At 43.8% G+C, this 14,688-nt stretch overlaps 1 protein-coding gene across 4 annotated transcripts in view; it reads left to right on the top strand.

Moving 5' to 3' along the window:
- Window positions 1-14,688, top strand: part of NUP153 (nucleoporin 153) — a 47,391-nt gene that overhangs the window by 2,794 nt on the left and 29,909 nt on the right. Inside the window, exon 1 of one of the 4 annotated variants that reach the window (XM_040689710.2) lies at window positions 11,178-11,630. The exons of the other annotated variants lie outside the window; for them this stretch is intronic. Within the exon in view, the coding sequence (XP_040545644.1) occupies window positions 11,616-11,630 (15 nt within the window). The 5' untranslated portion in view covers window positions 11,178-11,615. Of the gene's footprint in view, window positions 1-11,177; window positions 11,631-14,688 lie in introns of those variants that run through there. 4 annotated transcript variants of the gene reach the window in all.

Here is a 14,688-nt window from a genome sequence, read left to right as displayed (position 1 = left end):
CTGGGAGATGGAGATACGGGTGCTGATTGCCCCACTAGTGAAGGAACTTAAGCCATGGTGCTTTCCCTCCAGGACTGCCATCCTGACTTACAACAAAAGGCACCGTCAGTGGCTATGTTATCAAACAAGCAAGCCAAAAGTAGCAGCGCTGCTAAATAAAGGTGGTACGGACTCGCCCACTGTGAAGGATTCTAGGTTGGCAATCCTCAGAGACAAAAGGGCCCTTCTGTATTTCTAGATTAGGCATTCTGGAGGTAGAATATAGGAGTCCCTCCCTGCGACTGGATTTCCCTAATGGCTGAATGATGGCAGTTCCATGCTGATTGTGTTGACTTTAGGTAATGCCATAGTTGGCGTGCTACCTGTTCACTCAGCTGCCTCGTGCAGAAACATCCATTCCTCTGCATCACTTAAAGTGTTTGGACACGGCCTAAAGTCATGTCTTTGCTCTGAGGGTTAAGTATCGTAGGGCACGGGAGCTGTTGTGCCTGGCACGTGGATTTCATCTTCCGGACATGGCCAGAAGTGCTTTAAATGCTGGGTTGTCCTGGTCATTTAGGTAGGCTGATGACTGCAATTACTAGGGTGGGTATGTTAATGGGATGACTGTTGACATTATTAACTTATTAAACAGCTTCTGTATGACATCTCTGTGTTCTTATTGTTAGTTTTAGGTTTAGCTTTGCTTTTTTGTGTATGTGTATTGATTAGCCTGGAATGGTGCTAGTTCCAGGTAGAATATGGGTAAGCTTCAGAGATTCAAAATTGTCATTGTAGGAAAAGAGGCACAAATAACCTTTGGGGTTATTATTTATTTGCTAATCAATCATTCACATGGAAATGTCAGAGAACTTGGACTCTCCTGGACTCTTAAACTCCTACGAGAAGATTTAAGCATGAGGAAAAGATAATCAGTTATACCAGAGAAGTCTTTTTAACCTTCCCGTAAACCTGTATGCTTATGTTAAGCTTCAAATTTGAGGTTTTTGGTAACTGGCCATCATATTTGTAGACTGAAACTTCTGGTGGTTTTTACTTTTTCTCAAACATATATACATGTTCTAGTGTGTATTTATAGCTATGCTACTGTGGTATAAAACAAAACAATCTAGACTCTTTCATTGAAGAAACCAGCAGAAGTTGCTACAGATTTGTGACTAGTCTGATTCTGATGTCCTTGGGATGATACCAGAAAGAGGAGAGGTGCGTTTTCTGTGGGTCCCAATCGTAAAGCACGTCTGCTTGGATGGGTGAAGTTTGGAGTCACGTGCAATGTCACGTAAGGACAGAGTAGTTATGGGATCAGGAATTTAAACTGTGTGCAGCAATGCCTAAATCATTACATTATCACCTGATTCTGTAATGAAGACGGGCCAGTTATAAACTTGTACTTGATTTATGCCTGGGGTTTTCTTGGTGTGCAGTGCCTTCAGGCAGTGGGCAGGAGTTTTATAAACTGCTGGGTTTATATTTGGGGATGAAATCTTGAAATTCATGCTTAGAGTTCGTAAAATATGCTGTTGAGTAATGTAAATTTGTTCCTGTTTCATAAATCTTAGGAAGGAAAGTATTAATCTATAAAAATCTTTAATCTATTAAGAATGTCCGTAGGGAGCTAAGCAAGTATGACTATTGGTTTAATTCTTACCCAATAGGATTATACCTCGAAGTGAGCTTAGGTGGTTGTGTTTATATCTGTATGTCTGTCTCTGCTAGTTTTGATTTAGTAGCAGGTTAGCACATTGGGCTAAATGTTTATAAGCTTGAGGAAGTGTTTAAAGTGTCATCCTTAAATGATGTTTTGTCTCTGTTCCAGCAATATCAAATTGTATTAGCAAAACAGGTGTTTAAATATAATACTTGGCTTTGGACTGCCATCACAAGCAAAGAACGTATCCTGGTTGGGAAGACCTTAGCTGAGATGCTGACAGTTTTCCCTCACTTAAGCTAGCAGTACAGTCAGTGGTACAGCAAACAGTAGAATCTGATTGCCGTCCTATTTTATAAATATTTTGGTTTCTGTCTTGCAAAGTGTTTTCACGACAACCTTGGGGGCTATGAAGTGTTGGAGAAGAGCAATATTAGTGAGCGGTGTCTTCAGACAAGATTTTTAACTAGATGAAAGAATTGTCCCCTAGCTGGGACACTGACAGTGCCTTCATTTGCCAGCAGCTCATCATTTCCTCTGCGTTATTTATTCCTCCAGTCGGTAATTAGCATTGGTTCTTGCTTCCCTGCTGTGCGGGAACTGAGCTGATGATTCAGAAGACTGAGGATAGAGTACCAAATTTCTTCTGCTTACCTGAAAAAGTTTGAGCAGAGCTATTTTGGATCAGTGTGAATGCTACCGCAGCGTTGTGTAACAAATTTAACACAAGCAGGGTGGATGTCTGGCTCAGTCAGCATGCTCACCCGGAGATCAGCAAGGCCCTCAGATGGTCTTCTGTACTGTTTGTGTAGACAAATTGGTGAAATACGTGTTCATCAAGTAGACCGCCAAGTGGCTGGAAAACTAGCTGGACCATTGGCCTTAAAGGGTTGTGATCGGTGGTACTGAGAGACACTGCCAGCCAATTGTTAAGAATCTTTTGGGTGTTGATATTTGGACTAATTCTGTTTTATGTCTTTAGTAAGCAACAGGGATGAGAGAAGGGCGCACACCCCCAGTGGGTTCCTGGATGATATAGCAAGCTTGAGAGGAGAATGTCCAAATGCTGAAGGGCGAGGCTGCTGTTGGGGTTTCTTGACAGTAATGGGCTGGCAGGAACCTCGTGTTGTTGGGACATAATAGCCCCATGCAGCAGTACAAGCTGGGGAAAGTGTGTCTGTGAAGCTGTCCAGCAGAAAAGGAACTGGAGGTGTTACTCAGCAGCCAGCTGAACATGAGCCGTCAGTGTGACCAAGTGGCCAAGGACACCAATGGCATCCTGGTCTGCATCAGAAATAGTGTGGCCAGCAGGACTGGGGAAGGGATTGTCCCACTGTATGCAACATTAGTGATGCACATCTCAAATCATACAGTCATAGAGTTGTTTGAGTTGGAAGGGACCTATAAGGGTCGCCTAGTCCAGCTCTCCTGCAATGAACAGGGACACTTACAGCTACATCAGGTTACCCAGAGCCCTGTCCAGTCTGACCTTGGGTGTCTCCAGGGATGGGTAATTTATCACCTCTATGGGCAGCCTGTCCCAGTACTTTATTGTAAAAAATTTCTTCCTTATATCCAATCTAAATCTTCCCTCTTTTAGTTTGAAACCATTTCCCCATACTCCCTCACAACAGTCCCTGCTAAAGAGTCTGTCTCCTTTTTTCTTACAGCCCTCCTGAAAGGCCGCTATCAGGTCTCCTTGAAGGGAGCCTGAACATCCCCAACTCTCTCAGCCTGTTCTCAGGTTTATTGTGGCCGTCCTCTTGATGTGCTCCAACAGGTTTTTGTCAGCTGTACTGAGGACTCCACATCTGGATGCAATTCAGTTTTGGACCTCTCACTATGAAAAGGAAGCAAAGTTGCTTGAGGGTGTCTAGAGAAGAGTAGTGAAGCTTGTGAAGAGGCTAGAAAATATGTCTTTTTGAGGGAAGTGTTCAGTGTTGAGAAGAGGAGGCTGAGGGGAGATGTCTTTGCTCTTTACAACTATCTGACTGGAGGCTGCAGCAAGCAGGGTTCCAGCATTTTTTCTCAGGTGACAAGTGGTAGGATGTAAGCGATGGCACGAGGGAGGTCTAGATTGGGTATTGTGAAGAATTTCTTCGTGGGGGAGTGATCAAACATGAAAAGGGTTGTCCAGGGAAGTGTTGGATTCACTGTCCCTGCAGGTATTTAAGATACATGAGAACGTTGCGCTAAGGACGTGGTTTAGTGATGAGTCTTGGTAGGTCAGGTTGATGTTTTGATTTAAAGCATGTTATTGAGAGCACTATTTAAATTCTTCTTGAACACTGACAGTCATGGGACATCAGCCACCTATGTAGGAAGCCTGTTCCTGCTTTGTTTTCTTCCTCCGAATGCATTCAGGTATTTAAATATATTTTTATATTGTGGAGCTTAGAACTGCATGTGGTATTCAAGGTGAGGCTGTACCAATGCTAAGTACAGCAGGAGATGCACCTCTTTTGACCAGCTTGTTTTACTGTGCTTAATGCACCCCAAAATGCACTTTGCCCCTGGCTACCAGACACTGCAGCTCATGCTAAACCTGCTGTCACCGGCACCTCCAGGTCCCTCTCTGCTGAGTTGGAGGTCCCTCTCCAGCTACTTCTCTTCCAGTCTTTGCCCATGTCTGGCATTGCTCTGTTGTAGGTGCAGCACTCGGCATTTGTATGTGTTGGACTTTCGTGTCTTTGCTGATGACTGAATGCTCCTGTCTGTCTTGATCCCTCTTCAAGGCTTTTCATCCCTCCAGGGAACCAGCAGCACTTCCAAGCTTACTGTCATTGGCAGTCTTGCTAAGGATGCACTTCAGTCCCACATCCAGATAGCTGATGTAAATGTTTTACAGGTCTAGCCCTAGAATTGAGCCTTGGGGAACACTACCAGTAACTGCCTGCCAGATAGGTGTAGCCCCACTCGCTACAACCCTTTGAACTCTGCCATTCTGCCAGTTCATCTTCCAGTGCGGTGTGAACCCGTTCACCTCGCCTTTGGACAGTTTGTCCAGAAGGGTGATGTGAAGGATGCTATCGAAGGCCTTACTGAAATCCAGAAACACTGCATCTACTGCATTTCCTGCATCCACCAAGTGGGTGACCTTATCCTAGAAGGAGGTCAGATTACTAAGGCTGGACGTACCCATGATGAACCCATGCTATGTCTGATCATGGCTTTGTTCTTTAAATCACTTTCTATATTCCCTAGCATAATCTCTGTAACTTTTCCAGGCACTGAGGTTAGATTAACAAGTCTGTAGTTTCCTGGGTCTTGGCTCATGCCCTTTTTGTAGCTGGCTATAAGGTTGGCTAGCTTCCAGTCAATGGAGACTTCCCCCGACTCCCATGACCTTTGGTAAATTGTTGAGGACTATAACGTCTGTCAACTCCCTCAGTACTCAGGTGAGTCCAGTCAGGCCCAATGGGCGCATGTATATTCAGCTTGATGATATTAAAGATGTTTTCCAAGCTGAACGATTCTGTGATTCTATGACAAAAGCACAAAAGTCCTTCATCTGGAACAAAATAACTCCCCAAAGCTGCTGGACTGCAAGTTGAACCTGCATCATCAGGATGCGCTTGGGGCAGAGCAGGCCTACTGTGTGCTGGGCAGTATTAGTAAGTTTGTGGGCAGGAGGCTGAGGGAGGTGATTGTTCCCCTCTATACTGTACATCCAGGAGTGTCATATACTGGAGCTGCCAAAGCTGGACAAACAAACAAAAAAAAAGACATTGACATACTGGAGTGAATCTAGCTGAGAGCCACCAAGATGGCTAAGGCTGGGACACACAGAACAAGGAGAGACTGAGAGAGCTGGATGTGTTCACCTTGAGAAGGGGAGGTGAAGGGGAGACATGCTGTCAGCAAATGCCTATCAAGAGTATTGGAAAGGTGGGACAGAGTTCCTCTTGCCGTTTCTGGATGGTCATAGCAATAGGCGAAGAGGCAATGAACTTAAGTTTCAAAACGGGACATTCTTTTTCGTTGTAGCGTAGTCTTTTATCTGCAAGAGTAGATGTGTTGGAAGAACTTCTCAGAGAGGTTTTCATCCTTGGAGATGCTTGAAACCCTGATAGACACAGCCCTTGGCTTGGAAGCCTGCTCTTCCTGTCCTTTCTCTGAGCTGGACAAGATAACCTGGGGTGCTGTGCAGCCTCTGGCATTGCTGCTGTTGGACCATGTAGATGTGGTTTCAGCGTAAATGCCAATATTACTTCAGGTGCACGATCCTTTTTGTTGAGGGGAAGTGTCTTAAGGGCAGTGCTGCTTCTTGAGGAAAGAAGTAACACTTCCATCATGCTGTTGCATTTTATCTGGAGTAAATTGCAGGGTTGCCCTCAAGAAGAGCACTGCTAAAGAGACCTTCTGTAGGGTTGCGATTTCCAGACCATTTTTTAGAAGTATCTTTTGTATTTTTAATGTTAGGTCATGCAGTATCGTTTCCCATTTTTCTGCTGTCAGTGTAAAAGCTCTGCTTTCTTTTTTTCTCCTATTTTTTAATGTTCAGTGTCATGCATCCAGTATTAATCAAGTAGTGATTGTACAATTAGGAACTGTTGAACAGTGGTATTTATAGAAGCATGATCGAAGGTATTCCCCAGCATACACCTTTGGTGTGTACTACAAAGACAACATGATGGAAACTCTCCTTTGTGCTTTTGGTAACATAATATACACGTCTGAGGCTGAAGAATGATTTGATGTCTGTAATGTTTTTCTAATGAAGAATTTTAGCTATTGGGTAGTTTTTTTTTATTATCTGTTAAGATGTCCAGTAATTCATCTATTCAGTTTCATGAGCAACTCTCCTAAATTTGGACATTTTTATTACTTTCCCTTACACTGATGTCTTGTGCCATGGATCTCCCATTCATGCCACTACATTCTGTTTGTATTTTTTCAAGTAGTTTTGCATTACAGCCTGGACTTGCTTTCTCCTTTTGCCCACAGGTCTTCTCTACTTGTTTCGCTGTTGAATCAAAGGCATGATGTACGTTCATTTTTTAAGCTAAAGGGATGTTAATTTTGCTAAGAGTTGAGGCACTCGAAGCTGGTGTTACTCACAGCTATGCGTCACCACTTCAGGTTGTTACTCCCTCACCTCTGTTAGTGAAAGGGACTGGAAGATTACCCTGAGCCCTTTCAAGCCAAGGCAGATGGGTCATCTGAAAACGGGGCCAAGGCGAGTAGGAACTGGTTTGTTTGACTGCCTGAAGCATAAGTCATTTTGCAACTTGCTGATACAGTGTTTGTCATTGTGGTATTCTAGATTACTTTACAAAAATGCTTATTAATTAGAAGATCCTCTCATCTATAATGTTTGCTTTTCTTTGTTGTTATTGGAGAGATTACAGATATATTCCCCTTCTTTTGACAAGAGAAGAGTTGAAGTTATTTTTCTGCTGTCTAGGAAATAGCACGGCGCTAAAGCTATTGTGTTGGGGCAGTAGCACTGACGTTTTCAGGGCGGCAGTTCCTTTTGAGATTCTGTAACTCATCTTATAATTGCACTTTGCAGTTAATTATAGTGCCTCTGCGTGTGCTTGGCATGGTTGTGATCGCCATCTTTTTTAAAGTAAGCATAAGCTCCTGATAATCTCTACTTTTGTTGCGGGGAAAAAACATGTGTGTTAACGTTTATACCTCTAGCGCTAAGCTTGAAGCTACAGTTTTAGCACACGTGCTTGCTTTGCAAATACCTGTGCCAGCAGAAAATTTTCTTTCTCCTTGGTAAGGTTGTTTATTATTGTCTCCATGGCTCTGCTGTTGGAAGGAGTTGTGCAAGTGTGTCCTGAAAAAATAGCTGACTTTGCTTTGAAGCTATAGGTCTGTTCTGAGTCAAACTCTTTTCTGCAGGAATTGGGTTTCGTGGCTCCTTCCCCTGGCAGTGCTCTACCTCTGGTCGTCTCCAAGATCAGCCAAAGATTTAAACTGTTCCTCTGCAGCAGGCATGTGGTAGTTCTAATGTCACAACTGCCATAATGTCAGCCTTCAGTATTCGCTATTAAACTTAGTGTGCAGAGCTGTAGAATATATACAGATTTGTAGAATTGTATGCTATTATTTACAGCCACCGAATAAATCTCTGTGCAGTGACGATCCCTTTTGTGTGTTAGTGATAAGAGAATGGTATTTAGAGATCCACTTACATTTGCGAGATGCTCTTGATGCTGTCAAATAAACTGTGGAGAAGACACATGGCCAGAAATATGTTGCTGCCCCTATTTACTGGAGATTACTGCCCTGCAGCGGAGGTGAACCTGTGTCGGCTTTACCGTTTCAGAATATTAGCTTAAAATGTCAAGGAATATAACCACAGCTGCAGCTAAAGCAGCTGTGTCTGAGTCAGCATTTTAGTTTGTCTTAAATCTGGTCAGAAATGTGTGCAGCGGGATCAAATGTAATACAATTTTAAAAACTCTCCTGCCCTGTTTAATTGCAGGTTCTGCTGACTTAGTTGGATTGTGAGATCTAACTCGCACATACTAAGCAGCACTGATGTATGACGCTTCAAAAGTAAGAAGGCTTAGAGTTTTGCTTACTTTCAGGTGAGCACAGGGAATAACTAAAGGTGATTCTTTGGTTACTTCGTTTTAACTTGCAAGATCAAGCTGGTGTATAAGAAAAAAGATTCAGTGTATAACAGGATTGACATAATAGATTTTGTGTGCCCACTAATGTATGCTATTATCAGCTCGGTTTGTAGTTCAGCCTGGATCGAAGTAGTCGTTCAGAGGGAGCGTAAGAGTACTTGGCCATCTTTTATTAACACCACATATAACGAAAAAATGTAGCTCCCATCTTCTTGTTATGAGTTTATGATTTACTCTGGAGTGCTGCTCCAAAGTGACCGAAAGCACTTCAAGCTATCTGTCGCGTCTGCACTAGAGAACATTGGACATGGAGCTGAGCATCAGCAAGCTGTGAGTTGCCCTTGAGTGGCATTTAACCATTGCTTCAGAAGCTGCAGAGGGATTTGGCCTGCTCTTGCTTGTAGTTTACCCACATAACGTGTCCTCTGTCCTCAGAGCTGTAGCTTGTGGGTGCGTTTAGGCAAAGCAACAGTGAAAATAGTTTAATTAATTGCTGGGAGTCAAGTGTATTATCAGAGGTAGTAGGCGCATAAATGTGATATGATACGTGGAAAGCATACATTTGTATGCATAGACTTATTTCCTGTAAAGGGGGAAACAGAAAGGTTGCCATTTCGTTTGGCAGATATCTTTGATCACGTTGAAATACTGTAATGAATCGTGTCTTATTGTGCAGAGAATATCTATAAATAAGACTTTATGCCTAAACTTTATTTAGATCCTAAATATAAATGTTTGTTATCATACATCTTGCTACATCTGATAGCTTGTACTAATGGCCTTGTAAAGACCATCTGGTGCTTTGGGAAGTGTATTTTTTGATAATTTAACTTTGGACAATTTAGGCTGCTTATCTGTGTGGTTGCGAGAGTTTGCTACCCTGGTACCATGCGTTGTTTTAGATGTTGCTGTGCTCGTTGAATAAGAATAGTTCCTTTAGACTGTAGGGTACCCTTCCGGGAAAAGGAAAAAAAATGAGCTGAGTTTTGCTTGGTAGAATTAGGGCCTTTGCAGCTATGCTGCAGACACACTGTGTATATGCAAGTCTTTCAATAAAAAAATATTATACTGATAGCTCCTTCTTAGATGAAGAATGAATTCGTTCAGAGCGGCTCATTAAGTTGTAAGTGCAGGTTGTCTCCTTAGTCCTGATCTTTGGTTTTGATGCTGGTAGGCCTCAGTGTCTACCACTCCATATGCACTCCATAATTTGCAGCACCGTCTCTTGATTTCTGCTGAGGATTGGCTGGAGCCAGCACAGTGCTTGTACCAAGAAGGGAGGTGTCCTGCACTTTGCTCCCTCTTTTGAAAACGGAGTTGCAGTGTCGGCTGCAGGTGTGGACTCGAGATAAAGCTGTTTGGTGTCACTAGGATTTAACCTATAGTGGGTCAGATGCCGGTTTACCTACAGGAGCACACGCTGGCTTTTTGCACTCGGATGGAAGTGATAATGATGGGCTGTTGTCTTCCTGCTGAAAATCTGCAGGCAGTGCCAGAATGCAGAACAGCACCGGTGTCCCTGGATGTTCATTCTAGAGCTAGGCTAGGAAAGGCTCGTTTCACACAATAAGAAGGAAGTACTGGCATTTGGAAGCATAAACCCTTCTTCGTGGTCTTTGGAAGTAAATTTGCACTAGTCCAGTTGCCTTAAATAAAGCAGTTGTTTTTTTCCACTGTCATGTAATTGATGACATTCCTGTAACATGTTGTTCTTATTAAGTCATAAGTTTTATTGTCTGTTTTCTAAGTGAAATATCAAACTCTGCTGTCCTACATCCAGACTGAAACCATTCCCTAAAGGAAAAGAGCACGGCAAGTTCGAAGCCAGTCTGCGTCTGTGCTGTTGCAGGAGGCAACCACGTCACATTTCCATTTCTATTCTTGCTTTTGTACTAGCACCACTGTAACCAAATGGTGAGCCGTTGCAAGCTGTAGGTGAAATTTTGGCTGAGTCAGTTCGATACAGCTCTGATATGGATGTTTCATGGCTGTGTATCTGTGCATATTTGGTCAAAGGAAGGGAGAATCTTGCTGCTTCTTTCTCTTGTCCTGCTGTCTGATCTTTCTCTTTCTCCTGAGCCATTTTCGTTGCACTGCGCCAGCTGAACTCATTAGTCCAGCAGAGAAACATGTGCTTTTTGCCAGATTAACAAATTCAGCTAGTAAGGAAAGCAGCCTGCTGCGCCAGAGCTGGCACTGGGTAATGTGGGGGATGGAGAGAGCCTGAGTTCTGTCAGCGGTGGTGGGAAGTGCTGCTTCTTACTGAACTTTGCCCTCAGGTGCAGGTTTTCTTTTTGAGGACTTACTGATTTGTATGTTTTAAGAGCTTGAGCTTGGGATGGGAATGCAAAATTAAAAAGTCTGCGTTGGCCTCGATGCTCTGAGAGGTGTGTGTGTATAGGGAAGTAGAAATCAGCTCTTCTGTCAGGTCGTGCTTTTTGGGTCTCTGAGGAGTTCATGTTAGCATGTAGCCCTTCTGTGGGTTTTTTTTTTTTCTTTTTTAAATACATCCTTTGTTGTACAGTGGGATTTACTTAAGCCTCTTGGATTGAAATCAACTCGACTGCAGAAATCCATGTTTTCTGGTAACACATTGTTTGTGACTATTTCTGCCATCACTCCTTCCCCACTGCTATGTGAGAGACCCCCGAGGAGCTAGGCAAACTGTCCAGTTCATAAATAATTATTGCCAAGAAATGGCCTGTTTTAAGTTTGAAAGTCAAACTCTAAGTAAGTGAAACCTATTGGTTTTTATTTCTTTATATAAACCCTTTCAGAAAATGGTATTTTAAAGTAGTGGATTAGGACACCTGCTTGTTTACTCTTGGGTGCCTACAGCACATCATTTGTTTGGAGTCACATCCCAAGGCAGCGTGCCTCTGAGCTGCAGCTGTAGTTACTGTTGCTGTGGTGGTGCATGTATGTGTTGGTGGAGACGTACCCAACAGTGCTACGGGCACTTGGGATGCACAGCATTTGAAGAGCTGCTGTAAATACCTATTCATAAGCTATTGGATCTATTCTCCATGTGCTGTGTTTTTGTTCTGCTTTCCTGCTGCTATTTTCGGATGAGCATAGCGTGAGACTGCATTTAACATCAGCAGACAACTGTTGGAACTGAGAGCAGCTCTCAAACTGCTGAAATCAGTGAGTTAATTCTGAATCTGCTGAAGGACCAAAACGTATTCACTGACTGAACTGCTGCTACTCACGGCCGGGATTCTCCCTGTCACGGTGTCACGGTATCACGTTTCTGAGCCTTCTGGTCCAGTAGCAATGAGGAACAACAGAGCTGCCCCTCGTCTGAGCACAGGGACTGGCACCAGAGGAGTTTTTGTGTGGCAGCATGCTGGGCGTATGCATAGTGAGTTCAGGTGATGAGGGAAGGCCTGGTAAGTAACTGTGGTGTGAGGAGGTGAGGGGTTGAGTGTTCCACAAGCATGTCTTGTTACAAAAGGAAGCATGTCTGTTTCTTGGGTTATTTCCTTTTTTTTTCTGCTTTGCATGCATTGTCAAATATATTCCAGAAAGAGCAAGATTCATTAAACTTTTTTTTTTTAAATAAAATCAGCTTGGAAGTTGTAAGTGAAATAAATATACGTAGCTTTTAACTTGTATTTAATTTGCTTCATCGTATGCATTGATCACCACATGGATTGATGGGCTCAGGCCAGTTGTATGAACTGAGACCAAGTGCCAGCTCCAGTGTTTTGCTAACAACAACCCTGTGCAATGCCACAGGCTTGGGGCAGTGTGGCTGGCAAGCTGCGCGGAAGAAAATGATCTGGAAGTGCTAGTCAACAGCTGGCTGAACATGAGCCAGCAGTGTCTCCAGGTGGCCAAGAAGGCAAATGGCATCCCGGCTTGTATCAGAAATAGTGTTGCCAGCGGAGCAGGGAAGTGATCGTCCCCCTGTACTCAGTGCTGATGAGGCTGCAACTCGAGTACTGTGCTCAGTTTTGGGCCCCTCACTACAAGAAAGATGTTGAGGCCCTGGAGCACGTCCAGAGAAGGGCAACAAAGCTGTGAAGGATCTGGAGCACAAGTCTTACGGGGAATGTCTGAGGGAAGTGGGGTATTGTTCAGTTTGGAAGAGACTCAGGAGAGACCTCATTTCTCTCTACAGTGACCTGAGAGGAGGTTGTAGTCAGGTGGGGCTTAGCCTCTTCTCCCGCGTAACTAGTGATAGAATGAGAGGTAATGGTCTTAAGTTGCACTTGGGGAAGTTCAGGTTGGATATTAGGAAAAATTTCTCCTCTAAAACAGTGATGAGGCATTGGTACAGGCTGCCCATGGAGGTGGTGGAGTCACTATCTGCGGAGGTGTTCAAGAAACATGTAGATTTGGCACTGAAGGACGTAGATTAGTGGGCTTGGTGGGGGATGGTTTGGCGGGCAGACTAGATGAGACCAACCTTAATGATCCTGTGCATACCACTGAAAGCATCAGATTTGATCTCTGGAGAGCTGCTGCTATGGATGTGGCATACAGTATCCTGGTCAGTCTGTCTCATCCCACTCGGTGGGCCGTGAGGCAGGTGAATCTTTGGATTCCCCAAGCAGGACAGTCCCTGGCCCACAGGGGTTGCGGAGGTGACAAAGTCAGACAGCAACTCAGAGGAGCAATACAAAAACAGTCTGAGTTCTCCCATTACAACCAGTCAACTACCTTGAGGCAAATTAGGCAGCTTTCTAACAACAAATAAATATTATGGATGAAGGATACTTTGGCACAGGTGTTATTTCCTAGTCAGCTACTCTGAGGCACATTTAGGCAATGGCTACTAAAGAAAACAAATGAAAATAAATCAAGGGGATAAACAGGAAGACAGAGAAAGACAGACAAAACAAAAGTGAAAGAGATTTTTCACCACATTCTTCGATCCAGTGTTGTCTTGAGTTGAAGCCTTGATCTGTGGGTGGAGCCTCAGCCAACAACAACAAAATCTGCGTGTTCACCATCATGTAAACCATTTGGTTAGAGACTGCCCTTGAGGAGGCAAGTCCCTCATGTCTGCTCAGCTAGAGGGTTCCAGAAGATTGGGGAGTTTTTGACAATAGCCTCGATGGTTGTGCACCCTCTCCTCAGTAAGTTGCCGTAAAAGGAAGTGGGTAAAACTGCTCATTGCCCTGCCTCTGCAGAACCCAGTCCTCCTCTCTCTTGAACTCGGGTTGTTGAGTCAGTTTCCCATTGGTCCCTTACACCGCCCCTGGGGGCACTGCTGATGCCCATGCAGAGAACCTGCAATGTACCGTTCGTACTCTCTGTGGTATAGTTGTGTGGAGACTCCTGGCTTCTGAATTGGTTTAAGGAATTATCCTGGGTTCAGAATGGTGGCGGTGTGGACAACAGTGGCAAGGCTGCCATGTGCAAGAAAGAGTCAGACCAGCTTGGCTCTAGATATGGATGATAAAATGTCATCTCAGTTAACTGTTCATCTAGCTAGGCTCTCTAATTATTCACTTGGATTACTCGAGATTGACAGGGTGTTTGCTCTTCTGAATGCCTGCAGCTTCTTCTTGAATCTTCAGCAGCACTCAGTACTGGTGGGATTTCTTCAGCAAGAGAAACCCGTGGGCCTGTTGGAATAGCCATGCTCTGTCTGAGCAACTCTCCAGCAGTACTGCACAAAGCAGTGCCTTTTGTGAAAGAACACTGCCTTGGATGCCATTTGTGTCCTGAGCATTTGCTCTTCTTTGCAAATGTTATTCTGTATGATGATTTATCCCAGTGCTCTTTCATTCGTAGCCCTGATAAGAAGTGGAGTGTGTCAGGGAATACGGTGTAAACGAGGAGCTGGGGGATGAGAAGGAGCTGCTCTGCTGACACCCTGCGTTGAACTGCTTGTGAACTCTGGCATCATCTGCATTTGTGGTTTCTGCAGGAAAGCTGAGGCTTAGCTTTTAAGAGAAGAATAGCAGCATTCTGAGCATTTTGTACTTGTGTGCATTTTAACGTAGTAATTGTGATGGATGTGTTTATTCCGTGGTATCCTGCCTGGTTTAAACTGTCCCCGGGTATTTATTCTGTCCTTGTGCAAGTAAACAAGAGAATTACAGATCATTAGGAAAAATGTCTAATTGTGAATTAGGATGACTTTCTTCCTGTGAAAAGGCTTTTTGTTTTCTACTCTTTCTTCTTCCCTTGCCTCTTTCTCAACTCTGGATTCAAGGATGTGTCAGTGTTTATAATTCTTGTATCCTGGTCTTTGCACTGTCTTCTATGGAATACTTCAATGGTGCAGGCTTCTATTTTGGTTATGTGAGGTTTTTTTGGTTGTCTTTGTGTGTGTGCACAGTTGTTATCTCAGAATTTTGTTAGACTGTAGCTAACTTGGGCATGTTCAAAGCATATTATCAATTTTCTACACCCAAAGAATAATTTCAGCTAGAAAGTTCTGTTTCCCAAACCCAGAAAAGTGGTAGAGCAGGGCTGTTGGTACAGAGCCAG

The sequence above is a fragment of the Gallus gallus genome, chromosome 2 (genome assembly GCF_016699485.2).
Source record: "Gallus gallus isolate bGalGal1 chromosome 2, bGalGal1.mat.broiler.GRCg7b, whole genome shotgun sequence".
In the NCBI taxonomy this organism is placed as follows: Eukaryota; Metazoa; Chordata; class Aves; order Galliformes; family Phasianidae; genus Gallus; species Gallus gallus.
The sequence above is the reverse complement of the archived record's forward strand: the minus strand, read 5'-3'. Positions and strand labels throughout refer to the sequence as shown.